The 18,386-nt window shown below is 36.2% G+C and overlaps 1 protein-coding gene across 1 annotated transcript in view; it reads right to left on the bottom strand.

Annotated features, from left to right (window-relative positions):
- C17H8orf88 (chromosome 17 C8orf88 homolog) overlaps nucleotides 1-15,636 on the bottom strand; it is a 40,363-nt gene extending 24,727 nt beyond the window's left edge. Inside the window, exons 1-3 of the mRNA XM_067711805.1 lie at nucleotides 15,481-15,636; nucleotides 8,820-8,918; nucleotides 6,039-6,112 (exon numbers count right to left, since the gene is read on the bottom strand). Coding sequence (XP_067567906.1) covers nucleotides 6,039-6,112; nucleotides 8,820-8,892 — 147 coding nt within the window. The 5' untranslated portion in view covers nucleotides 8,893-8,918; nucleotides 15,481-15,636. The remainder of the gene's footprint in view (nucleotides 1-6,038; nucleotides 6,113-8,819; nucleotides 8,919-15,480) is intronic.
- Nucleotides 15,637-18,386: the final 2,750 nt, after the last annotated feature.

Genomic DNA, 18,386 nt, shown 5'->3' with positions numbered 1-18,386 from the left:
GCTAGGCCTGTGAGCCATGGCCACTGAGCCTGCGCATCTGGAGCCTGTGCTCCGCAACAGGAGAGGCCACAACAGTAAGAGGCCCACGTACCGCAAAAAAAAAAAAAAAAAAAGATGAACATGACATTCCAGTATATGTTTCTGGAGGGATCACAAACTAAAAGGTAGACAGAAAAATAAAACACTAAATGACAATAAAACTTCAGAAGTTCTATAATAACGATATGCAGAAGGTGCAATGGAAGGAAGGGGTATCAAATTTGACTTAGAAATTTCAGGAAACACTTTACATAGGAAGTGATGCTTAAACAACACTTACAGGATTAATAGGAGTTAGGCTGGCTGACCGGTGAAAAATGAATGTTTATGGAAGAAAAGCAGCCTTTGAGCTGCAAAACATGGGATAATATGGCTAGTTTAGGAAACGAAAAATGTTGACTAGGCTTGAGTAAAGCAAAATAAACACCATTTTTTTTTCAAGTCAAGGTTCTTTGCAATTTGTGGTGAAATACCCACTCTGCACACCTAGATATTCTATTTAGCCTTTTCATTTTTATAGCAAAAATGTTCCCAGACCCTGTCACTTATCTTAAACAAATGTACACCACTGAGATAAGGAAGGAGAACAGGAAGAGACAAATTCATATCAACATCCATTCCTAGGATGAAAATTTAAAGAGTAAGATTTATAAACACTCTCAAAAGGCAAAATGTAAACCGGAAAAATACTGTAACTCATAAAGAACTAATTTCTGTAGTATAAAGGAGCTCCTAGGAAACAATGGGGAAAAAAGCCTTAAAAAAGAATGGTGCATTTAATATTGTCCCAGAGGTCTCTGAGACTGGCACATATATGCAATGGAATATTACTCAGCCATAAAAAAGGAACGAAATTGGGTCATTTGTAGAGACATGGACAGACCTAGAGACTGCCATACAGAGTGAAGTAAGTCAGAAAGAGAAAATCTAGAAAAATGGTACAGATGAACGTGTTTCTAAGGCAGAAACAGAGACACAGTTGTAGAGAACAAATGTATGGACACCAAGGGGGAAGGAGGAAGTGGGATGAATTGGGAGATTGGGATTGACATATATATATATACTAATACATGTAAAATAGATAACTAATGAGACCCTGATGTATAGCACAGGGAACTCCACTTCACTCGCTATAAAGCAGAAACTAACACAACGTTGTAAAACAACTATACCCCAATAAAGCTTTTTTTTAATTAAAAAATATAAATAAATAAATAAATAAAAAGAATGGGTGAAGGCCATGAATTGGTAATACAGATGAAGGGAAATTCATATTATTCTTCAACAGATCAAAGATGGCCACAAATTCTTGACATTCTTTTATCTCCTCCCCTTGAATCTGAGCAAGCTCTATGATTGCTCAGACCAATCTAATATGACAGGCCCCTGCTGGTTTCCAGGCCTTAGTCTTGAAATCCAGATGTGGTGCTGTAAAGAGCCCAAGCCATTTGGTGAGGTCATTTGTAGGTGCCCCTTCCAGTCTACAGGGGCAGCTAAACTCTAAACCAACAGCCAGCATTAACTACCTGCCATGTGAGTGAGCCATCTGGCCATCCAGTCCAGTCAAGACTTTAAAGCACTCCAGACCTAGATGTTATCTGATTGCAACCACATCTTTGAGAAATGGTCACCTAAGACCAGTCAGCCCACAGACCCATGAAAGATAATAAGTTGTTGTTAAGCCAAAGTTTTCAAGTGCTTATTTATGAGGTAATAATTTAAAAAAACAGATTAAAAGAAGTTGTTCAGGCAGAAGAAAGATAATACCAGTAATAAACATGGATTTACACAAAGAAATTAAGAGTGCTGGAAATGGAATAAATGAAGGTAAAATAAAATTAATTCTTTTATTTTAAAAAATTATTTTAAAATATAATATACAAAAGCAAAAATAGTAGCAATGTGCTGTGTATTTATAGCACAAGCTAAAGTAAAATTATGACAGTAGAGCAAGAATGGGAGGGAATACACTACAAAAAGGCTATGAGATCTAAGTGAGTTTAGCAAGGTCAATATACAAAAATCAATAGTATTTCTATATCCTAGTATCCAAGATGTGGAATTTGAAATTTACAAAAAATACCACTTAACAATAGTATCAAAAAATACAAAATGCTTATAAATTTGACAAAAGATGCTCAAGACCCCTATGCTGAAAAAACCAAAGCACAGAGAGAAATGTCATGTTTATGGATCAAAAACTCAAAATTAAGATGTTAATTCTTTTCAAATTAATTTTTAAACTCAATCAAAATTCCAATAGGCTCTTTTGTAGAAATTGACAGCCTCATTTAAAACTTATATGGAAATGCAGAGGACCCAGAATAACAAATTTGAAAAAGAATAAAGTTAATGAACTTTCATTACTTGATTTCAAGACTTATCAGAAAGCTACAGCAGTCTGTAAAGTGTGATGGTGACCAAGAGATAGACATATAGGGAATCTAGTATATAGCATGATAACTATAGTTGACAATACTATATTGTATATTGAAAGCTGCTAAGAGGGTATATCTTAATGTTCTCACTACAACAAAACAACAACAACAAAATAGTGATTATGTGAAATGAAGGATATGTTAACTGAACCCATTGTGGTAAACATTTTACAACATACACATGTATTAAATCATCACATTCTATACCTTAAACTTACACATTATATGTCAATTATATCTCAATAGAAAAAAAGAGACATATAAATCAGTAGAACATAATAGAGTTTAGAAATAAATTCACACATATAGGATATAGTGATTTGCTTTTGTATATTATCTTTTAAAATAATTTTTTAAAATAAAAGAATAAAAAGACAACTCAAATATTAGAAACATGCAAAGGATCTGAACAGACACCAAAAAGAAAACTACAGATGATAAATAAACTCATGATAAAATGCTCAATCTCATTAATTATTAGGAAAATGCAAATATAAAATACGATGAGATACAACTACTCACACACTAAAATGGCTAAAAATGAAGACTGACTATACCAAGTGTTGACAAGGATGTGAAGCAACTGGTACCTCACACACTACTAGTGGGAATGTAAGAAGGTACAACCACTTTGGAAAACATTTTGGCAGTTTCTAAACCAACTTAACGTATGATCCGTCAATTCCACTCCTGGGTATTGTGTGCATGTCCGCACAAAGACGTGAACACAATTATCCACAGCAGCATTATTCATAATATCCCAAAACTAGATACAATCCAATGTCCATCAACTGAGGAATAAATAAATTGTCCTATATTCACACAGCAGAATACTATTCCAAATTAAAAACAAACCAACTACTGCTATCTACAAGGACATGGAAGAATCTCAAAAACATTATGCTGAGCAAAAAAAATCTAACACCAGGGCTTCCCTGGTGGTGCAGTGGTTGAGAGTGCCTGCCAATGCAGGGGACATGGGTTTGTGCCCCGGTCTGGGAAGATCCCACATGCCGCAGAGCGGCTAAGCCTGTGAGCCATGGCCGCTGAGCCTGCGCGTCCAGAGCCTGTGCTCCGCAACGGGAGAGGCCACAACAGTGAGAGGCCCGCGTACCGCAAAAAAAAATTTAACACCAAAGAATATAGACTGTGTGATTTCATTTATATGAAATTTTAGAGCAGCCAAAACTAATGTATAGTTAAAGAAAGCAGATCAGCAGATGCCTGGAGGAGGGAGCACTAGGATTAGTGGAAGTGGGGATGGTGAATGACTATAAAGGAATAAAAGAGTATTTTGGGGGAAGATGAAACTACAGCTCTATAGCTTCATTGTGGGGTTAGTTACATGAGGTATATATTTATCAAAACTCTTTGAACAAATGGGTTCATTTTTCTGTATGTAAATTATACCTCAATAAAGTTGGTTTAAAAAAATACAGAGAGTTAGTAAAAAGTGTCCTTCATTATAAATTATGTGATATATCTCTGACGTAGAGTCTGGTCACTTTTGCATTATAACTGAAGCAGCAGACAAAATTTTAAACTTAGAAGTATATCTAATTAACTGATTTTTCTCTATAAAATTTACAATATTAATATACTCCTTTTTACTTATAAAGTTTCTAAAAGAAGGTCAAGGGTTCCAAAGAGAGGTATGAATATTATTATTGTATTAATTAGGGAAATGCTAACTACTGGAACAGATAAAACAAAACATTACAATGGCTTAAAAAATTAATATAAAGCAAGTGTAATTAAGATATCATGGTACTGACACAGAGATACACAAATAGATCAATGGAAAAGAATTAAGAGTCCAGAAACAGGCCCTATTTATCTGAAAACTTATACAGTAAAGATGGCATAAATCTGAATGGAAAGAATAGATCATTCAATGAATTGTGCTTTACAACTGGTCTTCTATATGAAAAAAATAGATTTCTATCTATATCATACAAAAATTAACTTCAGGTAGACTATACACTTAAATATTAAAGCAAAACTTTAAATCTTTTTGAAGAATATGTAGGAAAAATATCCTTTGATCTTAGGGATGAGAAAACTTCATAAACAATGACACAAAGAATGAAATCATAAAAAATTTAAAATATGACTACATTAAAATTTTAAAGTTTGAAAAAAACACACACACAAAACAATTCTCTCATAGACAAAGAGAAATGGGCAAATGATATGAACTGATAATTCACAAAAGAGAAAAACCAAATGGCCAAATTAAACATAAGAAAAGATGCTGCACTCAAAGTAATAAAGAATTAAAAATTAAAACCGACAAGATACATTTCTCACCCATTAAACATGAAAAAAGAGTGAAAGTCACGGGCTTCCCTGGTGGCGCAGTGGTTGAGAGTCCGCCTGCCGATGCAGGGGACATGGGTTCGTGCCCCGGTCCGGGAAGATCCCACATGCCGCGGAGCGGCTGGGCCCGTGAGCCATGGCCGCTGAGCCTGCACGTCCGGAGCCTGTGCTCCGCAACGGGAGAGGCCACAACAGTGAGAGGCCCGCGTACCGCAAAAAAAAAAAAAAGAGTGAAAGTCTGACAATAACAGGGTAAGGATGCAGAAAAATCAGAGTACTTCATGCATTGCTTGTACAAATCACTTTGGAGAGAAATTTGACAGTATATAGCAATTCTACTCCAGGTTTATACTACTGAGAACCTCTCAAACATGTATTAAACATAACATATAGATGGGTGTTTATTGTAGCATTTATTATAAAATATTTCTATTTCTATTATAAAACAGAAACAAGTGTCATGCCCATGACAGAAAATGGAACAAGAAATGTGGTAGCTTAATATATATATATAAAGAGATTATTCTGTATCAGCACATATTGAACTGCTTTACTCATTTTAACAGTTGCCTAGTATTCCATTTGTAAATATATTTATGCTTGTCTATGCATAATGTATTTCTGAAAGTTTCTAGATAAGAAAGGGGTACAATGGTTACTTCTGATCAGAGGAAATAGGTGACCGGGGGATAGAGATTGGAGGGAAACTTCACTAAATGTCATTTTGTATATTTTGAATTTTTAAATTTGTGACTATTTTATTTAGTCAAAAAATTAAATTAGAAAATTTTAAATATAAACCTAAATGTGAAAAAACATAGCAGAATATGTGTAGGTAAAATATTATTTATATAAAATTGTAGAACAGTTAAAACAATTCTATTTGTTATAGCAAAAGTACTAATACATTCACGAAAACAATAATAAATTGAGGACAGTTATTTTGGGGAAGTATGGGAAGGAAATGGGACGGTGCAGGGATATATAGGTTTTTAAAATTTTACCTGTAAGGTTTTTTGCTTTAACATTTTCTAAAACAAATAAAATAAAATATTTAGATTTGAAAACGGTGAGCAATGGGTATTAATAAGTGTTTATTCTCTTTAATATATGCTTGAAATAGATCATAACTTTTAAAAAGTATATAAAGCACTTAGTATAGTACCTGGCACACAACAGCCATCTAACAAATGTTACTTTCCAGTCGTAATGCTTTATTTTATCATAACTTCTAAGACTTACTCTGCTAACTCCACTTTGTAAGTACTGGGTGTTGCATGGATATTCGTTTTGGAAGTTGAAAGGGAATACTGTTCCTGTTAGGAGAGAAAAAAAAAAAAAGTTTTAAATATCTATTACTTCAATAAATGGTATACCACCACCTAAAAACCTTAAGTACCTAGGATATTCTAGGCACTGTTTTGAAATGTTTTCTGATAGTTCATTTACTCAACACAATGAAATGTCAGCCACCATGTTAGGAAGTGGGTTTATAAGCATGAAAAAAGCTCAGAGATAAAAGAGTTCATAGCTTATTTTTAAAAAAGAAGCTCATAAATAATGACTATAATAAAAATAAGTTATGTGACAGGTACAGAGAAGATACCAGGGGAGAGTAGAGTGGGCTTTGGGGGTATCAACTAAGGCTTCACGAAAGAAATAATTCAATCTGGGTCTTGAAGAAAAAGTAGATTTCTTTGAGGATGTGAGTTGTCCAGAGAGTACAGAAGTATGCTGAGAAAGGCTAAAATTAATTTCTGATTTACTTAACTTTTCTGCTTAATAAACCCCTACTCCTGTCCAGATCTTAAGAGGATATAATTAAATGAGAGATCAGGGCTACCAGCCCACTCCTACCTACCCCTGAAATAGCCTTCAAGGGAAAGGATCAGTGGAAAACTGAACCTGTACAAATGAGGGAGGGACGAGTACTGTAAAAAGGCTAGTCACAGAAAGAAGCGGCTGCCAATGGTTTTATTTCCCTCGCTTTAGGAAAAAATCTGAGACTTCGCCCTACACAACTGCTTCTTCAGTGCACCAGAAGGATACAGCTTCAGCATTGCTAAACTATGGTCCAGAAGATCCCTTAATTTCATTTTGTCTGTCCTAAGTCACAGCCATCTTCAAAGGAAACATTACCAAAGTAGAGACAATCTTCTTTGTAGGAACCAAAGATAGGAGAAAAAATGGAGGACTGAGGAGCTGTGTCATTTCTATATTTTCTGATTCATCTTTGTACCCAGTAAAAGGGCTACATTTTCCCTTTTCTAAGTAGCCAGTTATTCAGTTGAACACATGGACTAAACAGAATTTAAATAACTTTTATATTTTATGTATATATGTATAGACAAATATACATAAAATATAAATATACATACTAGTAATGAAAATAATAATAAAAAATTTAGAAATTAAATACCAAGTATTTCAAGAATTTGTCCAAAAGTTTAGTTTTATGGGCAAAAGAAAATATTTTAGAAAATTTAGATTTCCTGAAAAATTAGATTTTATGTTCCAGTTCAAGCACAGCCTTAATCTGTAAGTGTTGCTTGGTACTAATTTTTTTTCAATTAGGTATATTTTTTAAAGTCTAATGCTCTCTCCAGATGACTGCTCTGCAGTGATCATAATCACAGGACACAATTTGTATTGAGAGTATCATTCTGAGCAGAAGCCAGTTGTTAACCATGAAAATGAGACATGAAAAAAAAAGATACACAAGTTGCTCTCAGGCAAAAAAAATACACAGGTTCTTCCCACCTTTGCTGGTCTGGTAGACCATTAAGAATTTTCTTAATGTAAGTCAAAACCACAATGAGGTATCATCTCACACAGGTCAGAATGGCCATCATCAAAAAGTCTACAAATAGGGCTTCCTTGGTGGCGCAGTGGTTGAGAGTCCGCCTGCCGATGCAGGGGACACGGGTTCGTGCCCCGGTCCGGGAGGATCCCACTTGCTGCAGAACGGCTGGGCCCATGAGCCATGGCCGCTGAGTCTATGTGTCCGGAGCCTGTACTCCACAATGGGAGAGGCCACAGCAGTGAGAGGCCGGCATACCACACCAAAAAAAAAAAAAGCCTACAAATAATAATTGCTGGAGAGGGTGTGGAGAAAAGGGAACCCTCCTACACTGTTGGTGGGAATGTAAATGGGTGCAGCCATTATGGAAAACAGTATGGAGGGTCCTTAAAAACTAAAAATAGAGTTAACATATGATCTAGCAATCCCACTCCTGGGTATATATCCAGAAAAGACAAAATTTCTAATTCAAAAAGATACATGCATCCCAATGTTCATAGCAGCACTATTTACAATAGCTAAGATATGGAAACAACCCAAGTTCCCATCAACAGAAGATGTGATATATACACAATGGAATATTAGCCATAAAAAAGCATGAAATAGTGCCATTTGCAGCAACATGAATGGACCTAGAAAATATTATACTTAGTGAAGTAAATCAGACAAAGATAAATATATGATACCATTTACATGTGGAATCTAAAAAATAATACAAATGAATCTATTATAAAACAGACTCACAGACATAGAAAATAAACTTATGATTACCAAATGGGAAAGGGAGGAGCAGAGGGATAAATTAGGAGTACGGGATTAACAGATACAAACTACTATACACAAAATAGATAAGCAACAAAGATTTGCTGTATAGCACAATTAACTATATTCAATCTTATAATAACCTATAATGGAAATAATCTGAAGAGATATATATATATATATATGTATATAACTGAATCATTACTGTATACCTGAAACTAACACAATATTGTAAATCAACTATATTTCAATAAAAAAAGAATCCTTCTCTTTGGTAATACTTCTAAATTCTTCAAACAGTGGAGACCATTGGTTTTCATTATTTTTTAAACATCCACCATTTATATATTTATTTACTTATATATTGTATATACATATTATTTATATATTATTTGGCCTTTCAAATACTAATTAGCCATTAACCAATTAATTTTTTAAAATGTGTACCCTAGATTACTCACCAGGAGGAGAAGTCAGATGACGAACAGGTCTTGCTGGTTGAAGTGGTTTACCAATCAATTTTTTGGTTTCCATTGTCTCAAAGACCTTGAGGTTCCATACTTTAGGCGGGAAAAATACATTTTATCTTCTAGACAAGATAATCAAGTTGCTTTAACATATATACAAATAACCACGACATTCATTTGAAGAGAACTATTTTATAAGTTAAGGTGGAAAACACAAAACAAAGCATTTAAAATAACATGCAACAAACCATAGACCCCTTTACAGCATCTGTCACAACTGAATATTCCCTCTTTAAAACATTTTCCTCCCTTAACTCTCCTGACTCTTTTCTTTAAGTTTTGTTTCCTATTTCTTTGACTGCCTCTTCTAACTTCCTTAGCTGATTCCTACTTTTCTCCAAATAAACTTAGGGATTCGTCCAAATTTGGCTTTGGTCCTCTTAGCTACTCTCATCTATTCTTATGATTGCAAATACCTATCTGCATGATAAATATGCCCTAATTTACACATCCAGCATCTACCTCTCTTTTAAATTCCAGTTTTATCTTTCTAATTGCCAAAAGATATTTCCATTTATATTTTACTATAGGTACCTCAAGTTTAACATATCCAAAATTGCAGTACTATTTACAATAGCCAGGACGTGGAAGCAACCTGAGCGCCCATCGACAGATGAATAGATAAAGAACATGTGGTACATATATACAATGGAATATTACTCAGCCATAAAAAGAAATGAAATTGAGTTATTTGTGGTGAGGTGGACAGACCTAGAGTCTGTCATACAGAGTGAAGTAAGTCAGAAAGAGAAAAATACCATATGCTAACACATATATATGGAATCTAAAAAAAAGGTTCTGAAGAACCTAGGGACAGGACAGGAATAAAGATGCAGATGTAGAGAACGGACTTGAAGACACGGGGAGGGGGAAGGGTAAGCTGGGACAAAGTGAGAGAGTGGCATTCACATATATACACTACCAAATGTAAAATAGCTAGTGGGAAGCAGCCGCATAGCACAGGGAGATCAGCTTAGTGCTTTGTGTCCCCCTAGAGGGGTGGGATAGGGAGGGTGGGTGGGAGATGCAAGAGGGAGAGGATACGGGGATATATGTATACGTATAGCTGATTCACTTTGTTATACAGCAGAAATTAACACAACAATGTAAAACAATTATACTCCAATAAAGATGTTAAGAAGAAAAAAAACACTACTTGGCACAAGGCAAGTGCTAAATACATGCTATTACTATAAAAAAAAATCAAATTCATTACTTTGACTCCAAAGATGTCCCTCCTCCTGTATTCCTTAAGTCATCACCAACTCCCTCATATCACCCTCAGTTAAAGACACCTTAAATTTGTCTATATTAGAGCCCCCACACCATAATCAGTCTCTAATTCCTATCCATTCTACTTCCAAAATATCTCTAAAATATATTTTCTTTACTCCCACCACTACTCTTTTAGTTCCATAGTAGTTCTTAATTCATCTCCCTGAACACCTAGACTGATTTAAATACTCCCTCTCCCTATGTACCTATGTACCTGGGACACAGTGAATATGCCCTTATCATGCCACTTAGAGAACACTGTACTATACTATACTATATACCACACTATAATGGCTGATTTGTCTTCCATACTAGGCAAAAGTGAGGAACAGAGTCTTCTTAAAGTGAGGAACAATATTTTCATTCCTCCTGTGTCCCCTACAACTAACTCAGTACTTGGACTGGATCCAAAGTAGGTGTAAAACAAGCATCTGCTGAATAAATGGGTGAATATAGTCTCCAAACTATGATCTCCTTACACACATACCTGCTTAAAAAACTTCAGTACCCCATCACCTCCTGAATTATTAACAGAAACAGGACCCAACATCCATGTGTCATACACAGTAAACCACTTACCTATGTCATATTATTTAATATTCAGAACAACTTTATAAATTAGGCACTATTAACAGCTAGAGCTCAGGTCTTGGGTCAGCCTACCTAGGTTCTTATCATAGCTCCACCACTTAGTTATGTAATTATGGAAAACAATAACCCCTATCTCCTAAGTTTGATGTGAAGACTAAAAAAGAAAATCTGTATAAAGCATTAGCACAATGCCTGGTACATAGTAAAAGTTAAATAAATGTTAATTTTATCATTTTTTTATCCTCATTTTACAGAGAAGGCTTAGGGAAATCAGGTAACTTGCCCAAGGTCATGAGTCTAAAAAGTGATGGGTATGCTCATCCCCATGCTTTTGGACAAGATGCTATGATCAAGCTAGCCCCATATTCTCTTTCCACCTCCCACACAGGCAGAACTGTCCAAGTTTCATTAAGTACCCTTCTTATGTGCTCATAAATCACCCCTGTATCCTCTTCCAGTGTGTTGCATTAGTTTCAAATACCTATTATCTGACTATAAAATTATAGCTCTATCACTCAGGTATATCTCTAATGGCTAGCACAGTGTCTAATACACAGTACACGTTCAATAAGTTGTTGAATTCATAAATGTTATTTTCTTTCATCATATATATTCAGGTGCTCTGTTTGGAGTTCCCTCACTCTCCCTGCTGCTCTTCTCCCAAATTGCTATTCATCCTTCAAAGCCAAGGTCAAGTTCCCTCTACTTCCGTGGAAAGGATCCTCATGTCTCAACGCTAACATTAAATAAACTGGTTCACATGAAGTTCTCTAGTTCCTAACAAATAGTTGATAGTAAAATAACAATAGTGGTAGCAACAATAATGATTTTTCTTTCTTCCTCCAGTGGTCCATATTGTATTGGGTTGGCCAAAAAGTTCATTCGGGTTTTTCCATGACTTCTTATGAAAAAGCTGAATGAATTTTTGACCAACCCAATATTTTGCCTATTAATTTTTCTAAAATGTATCATACAAAAAATCTATTATATGCCTAATTGGTTAGACTGTGAGTTAGTTTAAGCCAAAAAAACTAGGCTTTATTTATCTTTGTATCTTAGTAGCTGCAACATAATTAGTTTTACTAAATAAATCTATAAATTTAAATACCTCCTATTTAATGAAAATCTTCTGATGCCTGAATGGACCAAAAGCTTTCCAAATTTTGATACCTATCAAGACAAAGTCAAAAGTAAAACTCCACCTGATTTTGCACTTGCTCATCCAGAAATTGATTGTAACCCATGATTTTAAGCAGAGGTTGGTCTAAGTGACTGTTTCCCTAAGTATAAAATAGGGTTAATCACTTTCTTTATGCTCCAAAGAAATGCTTTCATCTTAAAAAAATGCCTTTGGACATAATTCAAGTGTTAAAATCATAAATTTATAAACAATCTCTCAAAGTTAGCAATGATAACTAAGCACAAAATAGTTACTTTTTCTTGAAATTCGGAGAGATGCAAGCCAGTACTCTAAGTTAACACCCATCTAGATTTGTAATGTGTATGTTAACTGGTATTTCAGCACAGTGATTAACAACCTTCTAAACAAAACTAATGCACCACTTTGATATAATAGGAAAAAAAAAAGTTATAAGCATATGTAGCAGAAAAACCCACTTCAAATATTTATTGAATATTTTCTATGTGGAAGGGAATATTTTAATATGGACCAAAGAACAGTCTAATATTGCATTATTTAATGTTTATCCTAGCCATTTTAATTAGGACACTAATACTAGTAGTAGTAATTTTCCATCCTGTTTCCCATATGAAAAGAATACAATAGAGTACTTTGGCACACACTTTTTTATTTTTCATTGCTCAGCTGAAATCGAGTTGGTAGGTTGTAAAGTCTTTCCAGTTGCTGAGCAATGCAAATCCCCAGTATTCAATGCAAATCCACAGTTTTCAAGAGTTGGGGAGTTACAGAACTCTTATATGATTTTACAACACATGTAAATAAACAAGCAAACAAACGAAAAGATTTTTCAGTACCACCTACCCTTTCAATTTGTAGTATGAAAACTACAGCAAAGTCCCCAGATACATAAATCCACATCAGTTAAGGAAATTATTAAAGTAAACTATGTCTGCATAGAGACAGTGACATTATAGGCAATAAGTTTGGGATGCATACTAATATAACAGCATCATGTCTTAAACAGTGTTATTAATGGAAAAGTATTTACCTTATACAATAATAAGCAATTATTGTAAAACTGATCTAGGATCAGAATCTATGAAGGACAGGGCTCCACAAACCAAAGCCTAATTCTCTGGGTTACAAATAAAGACAGCTGAACGACACAGTCAGCATATAAAATAACTTCAATCTTAAACTCTAATGTCTGCTCACTCATTGAATGTAGAACTCCTTTCCTTTGAAGCTACCTAGGTTAGGCATTTATGATATCAAGTGTTACAAAGAACAGTTGCAAAAAAAACATAACCCTACCTACAACATTGGGTAGCAAGTAGTGGGCCTGTCATAAAGTTGTCTTTGAAATGTAAATATATAGTTTTGTGGTATAAATATTTTTAAAGGACATTTTGATCCAATGTCTCAAAAATTCATTATATTAACACATGCTGAGAAATGGTTACTAACTAAAGTTGTTTTTCAAGTTTACACAAATCATCTTAAAATGCCAAGTGGTATGAACAGAACACTGGTTTGCAAGTCAGGAAACCTGTGTAAGTGCTATTCTTCATCTAGAATACTAACTATATCTTAGGTTGTTTGTTTAAAAAAATATATCAAACTAAATATAAGGGCCCACCAATTCTGAAATTACAAATTAACCTAAAATTTTCTAAAATATAGTACCATGAGATAAGTATATATACTGATCAATTGGGGCAAATTTTCTTTACCCAATATATCCTATTCTTTTTTAATTAAAACTCCATTTTTTGAGATCCTACTACATGTTAAATGCTTTACATATACTATCTCATTTAATTTTGAGCCATACATTAACTGTTGTAGAAAATCATTATTAGCTACTTTACAGATGAGAAACCTGAGGCTAAGAAAAATAAGAGATGTGCTCAAGTTCACACGGTTAGTAATTGGTAGAAATGAGGTTCCGACTATAAAGTTCACGCCCTTGTCTCTAAACTTGTGTGTTTGGTAAGTAAAGACACCTCACTCTCCACTATTCCATGTGGACACTATTTGTATGGAAAAAAAATTAATTATGAGAAGGAACATTTATGTATAAAACCTTGCTGAATAAAGTGGTGTGTGCTAACAATTTTCATTTCCTCAATTTTCAATTTTTCTTCAACTACTAAATAAATTGTGGGATTACTATGCTTTCCTCACTCTGCAGACATGGTACACTGCCATTCTAATCCACAGAATGGATTAGATATATGAAACATAATATGTATTATACTTAAAAGCTGAATATTATACTTAAAATTTACAACTTAAATTCTAGATTTCTTTAGAAACTGCTGATGGTTCTGCTGCAATTAAGAAATAAAAGCATATAAAATTAAAGAAATAAGCTGAGAGAAGAAGTGAAAAGACCATGCTTTCATTTACCTCATGTATATTTCCCATATAGGATTATACCAGATAGGATTTAATCTTAATTTTCAACTTCAAAATATCTCTTTTACAAAGTTAGGATTCCTTAAAGCCAAATGCTGCTTGTAAGTAAACAGCAGAAACTGATAACCTGATAGATGAAAAATAACATAAAGGAAATATAGAGGAGTACAGGATAAACTAATTATGACTTACATGATGAAAGACACTTTATACTCCACAAATCGTGTTGCCATATGCAGGAAAAATTAAAACTAAAATATCAAAAAGTTATAAGCCTAGAGTGTCCCCTTATATTTTTCCATTTCATGCTTTCTGATCCAAAATTTTTGTTTTCTCTGTGAAGCATCTTTCAATACAAGCACAATTTAACATTGAGGTGGGATAAAACTGTCCAGGTAATGGGTGTTGGTGGTTGTCATAACTGATGTAACTGTCCTTTTTCAGGTTTTTTTTTTTTTTTAGTTTTGCTAAAATATCAGCAATTATAAAATTTTGATACAAATATGTTGTACACCTGAAACTATTATAATGTTATATGTCAACTTTTGTAAAACAGAATACCTTTACATACAAGTTGCATAGAACATCTTCAAATACGTTCATTAACCATTTGCTTTCCTTCTGTGAAGTGACCACACATGTCTTTTGCTTCTTTATTCTTACTGGGTTTTCTTTTCTTATTGAATGTAATTTATTATTAATAAAAACAACTACAGTAATCTCAAAAACAAAAACAAACTGTTGCCCAAAATTAGTAAGGATGATTCTAGGGCATGGGAAACAGTCTTCAAACCATCCCACTACCTAGGACCAGGTCCTGGGACAGCGGGCGATGTGCACTTCCTTTTCGGGGCTTTTTATGTGTTTGTTTTGTTTTTGTTTTATCAATATCCCTTCAGCAGTGTAATTCCCTTGGCCACTGGCCCCTCGCCCGGTTTTCCACACCGGCCCCCACCCCTTTCCTTCCGACCTGCTCGCTCCCTTCACACTCTAAGAACCACCTTGGGGACCCTGTGGAGGCCCTGCCTGATTTGCGCCGACCCCAGAGGTTCTCTCCCTCACCTCAACTTCCCCCGTTTCCTCCCTCGGAGACGGCGTCCACTGGCCTCCTCACACCCCGGGACCTGACTTCTGTCCCCGTATGGCTCGTCATCCCCGGCCACCTACCGCCTAAAGATCCGGGAGGATTTCGGGACAAGCAGCCGCGTCGCGGCGCTCAGCCCTAGACGCGGCGGCCGAGCGCCCGGCTGCCCGTCCGTGAACAGCTGCAGCCGCGAGTCCGCTCCAGGCCCAGGGTGGCGGCGACGAGGGCGGGGCAGACGGCGGCTCCCAGGGGCGTTGGGCGGGCGCGGGGCGGGGCCTCGGGCGCCTGGGGCCCAGAGCGCGGCGCAGCCCGGCGGGAGCAGAACCGTTAAACTGGCGGCGTGCGTTTCTCGGGATGTGCAGGGCGCGAGGGGCGGGCGCAGCCTCTCGGGAGCCGCGCGTGGTGCGGAGGCTTCGCCGAGGTGCCTTTGGGACCCCAGCCGGCGGTCCTGCTTGCCCGACACGGGGAGGCGCGAGACGAGACGTCTGCGCGATGCCGGGCGGCGGACTCCAGGCAGCGTCTGTGAGCTATGCAGCCTCTATGAGCGAGGCCTCCGGTGAGCTGACGACTGAGCCCCTCCCGCGTCGGAGCTGCCGGCGGATCCCGCAGGCGCTGGCAGCTGTCCCTGGCCTGAGTCTAAGTGGTGCTAGGATTCGGGCTGTTATGGAATAAGGGAAATGGTTAACTTCTGACAGGAATACATATCGCACACAGACTGCCGTCCTGAAAGGAACAAACTTCGTTGAGGCGACTCCATCTGAATCCGAATCCTTTATTTTTAATTTTCACTTTTATTCTTTTACTCAATTTTTCACTGTTATTTTTGAGAGTCCCCACTTGGTACTACCACTATACTAGGGGGACGTGGAGGCGGAACACGGGTGAACACGGGTGTAATTACAGGGCTCACAATCCGGTGGGCCCCTGGGCTGGTGAACAAATTCTGTGGGCTGTGCTAAGTATTGCGATAGGGGAGTAGATTTAAGTTGGGAGCATAGTGTAAGGAATGCCTAAACTGACCCTTAGGCTTGGAATGTTAGAGCCGTTTTCGGAACAGCTTATGCTTGGTTTCTTCCAGCTGGCTGGAGGAAGAAGGCAAGGAAGAAGAGACGGTGCAAAGGGAAAAGAAAACTTGTCTGGCGTACAGTAGTTGGAGTAGGGAAAACAGTGTGGAAAGGAAACAGAAGAAGTGGACATGAATCAAAAGTTTGAATCTTTCATAACTTATGTTTTTGAATATTGGAAGGGTCGTTCTCACAGCACTATGGAGGGCAGATTGTGTGTGGGGGGTGTAAGATATAGCAATATTAAACAGGCCACAGAAGGCTTCCCTGGGGGTGTCTGCAATAACTCCAATAAAAAATAATGATGTCTGAGATAAGTACCAAAGAAGAAGGGATAGATCTGAGAGATGCTGCTGAAGTGAAATCAATAGTTTTGTGACAGACTGGGTGGAAGGAGTGAATAAGAAGAGAATCTAGGGTGACTCGGGGTTTCTGAATTGGGTGAACAAGTGAATAGGTGGTGATGACATAAGATAGGGAACACAAGAGGCAGAACAGGTTTAAGGAGGGAAATGATGAGTTCAAACTGGGACTTGTAAATATGAGATTATAAAAGAATATTTAAGTTGAGGTTTTCAAACAGCTTTTTTATGTACACACACAAAAAAATATGTACCCATACATATATAACGTATACATACACGTTATAGATAAATTGGAACATTAGGAAAGGGATGCTGATTAAGAAAACCCATTCCAGAAAAAAGTATTTAGAAAGAGGACTCAAAAGGCAAGTACTGCAAAGGAGGCTGTGTAAAGGCAAAGAAAGCTTGACTGGAATGGGATAACTGAAGATGAAATGCCTCTTTGAAAAGGGATCATCTAAGCTAGGGCTGAATGCTGATATAGAATAGGAAAAAGGTATTTAGGGAAAGGGAACTGTAGGTATTAATGTCCTGGGGTGAGAAAAAGTTTAGCATATTTCAGAAACTGATTAAGACCAGTATGGTTGAATAGAAAGCAAGAAGAGAATGCTGAAGATGAGTTTGGAGAGACAGGAAAAGCTGAAATCCTACAGTTTTTTGTAGGCTCCAGTAAGGAGACTGAATTTTATTTTAAGAGCAATGGGAAGCATTGAAGTGTTTAAGTGGGACAGTAATATAGTAGGATTTACCATTTTAAAAGGTGTGGAGTTTCACAATCACTTCCATGCATAGTCAAGTTATTGCTATTTAGGTGTAGAAAAGGCTTCCAGCAACATTCTTACCTTCCACTGAGACAGCTCACCTGGCTTCAGAGACTAAAGTGCAGGTCAGAGGAGGTGTCATGATAAGAACATGTCCTATGGCATGAAGCACCAGAAGTCTGTGGATAATGAAGTCAGTAAATCCTTTCAACCCCCAGATGTAAAAAATTGTAGGTGTAGGATTCAGTTCTCATTAATCTAGTCAAAACAGAAGTTTTCTTCTTGAGGAATATGTTTAACAATGTAACATATACAATTATATATACATCATACAATAAAATTAGTTTTTACATATTACTAAATGAAATCAATAGAAATTATGATAAAAAAGTGAGATGGAAGAAAAAATTTTTTTTCAAATAAAACCAAAATCAGTAATCTACTTCAAGGTATAAATACATTTTAAATATAGTTAATAAGCAGACTCCTAATTTTTTGGATAATTGATGAAGAAGAATAAATTATATAAACACATTGAAATTTTAAAAAATCTCTTGTTGATTTGGTAAGAAATATTGGCATCTACAAGGATAATCCAGAACTTATAATATACATCTACAAAAAGAGCTTAACAACAGGTTAGTGAGCAATTTAAATACTAATTACACTGCCCAAGAAAACTTGAAATGCCCTGAAATCATTGAGCTCACATAAGAAACTCATGACAAGTTTCCCCAAATTTAACAACACTAAAAATTGACACTACAAGTTGTTACTGAAATTAACTTTTCTAAACTTT

Source organism: Pseudorca crassidens, chromosome 17 (genome assembly GCF_039906515.1).
Source record: "Pseudorca crassidens isolate mPseCra1 chromosome 17, mPseCra1.hap1, whole genome shotgun sequence".
Classification (NCBI taxonomy): domain Eukaryota; kingdom Metazoa; phylum Chordata; class Mammalia; order Artiodactyla; family Delphinidae; genus Pseudorca; species Pseudorca crassidens.
Note: the sequence above shows the minus strand (reverse complement) of the source record. Positions and strands in the feature narration are given on the sequence as shown.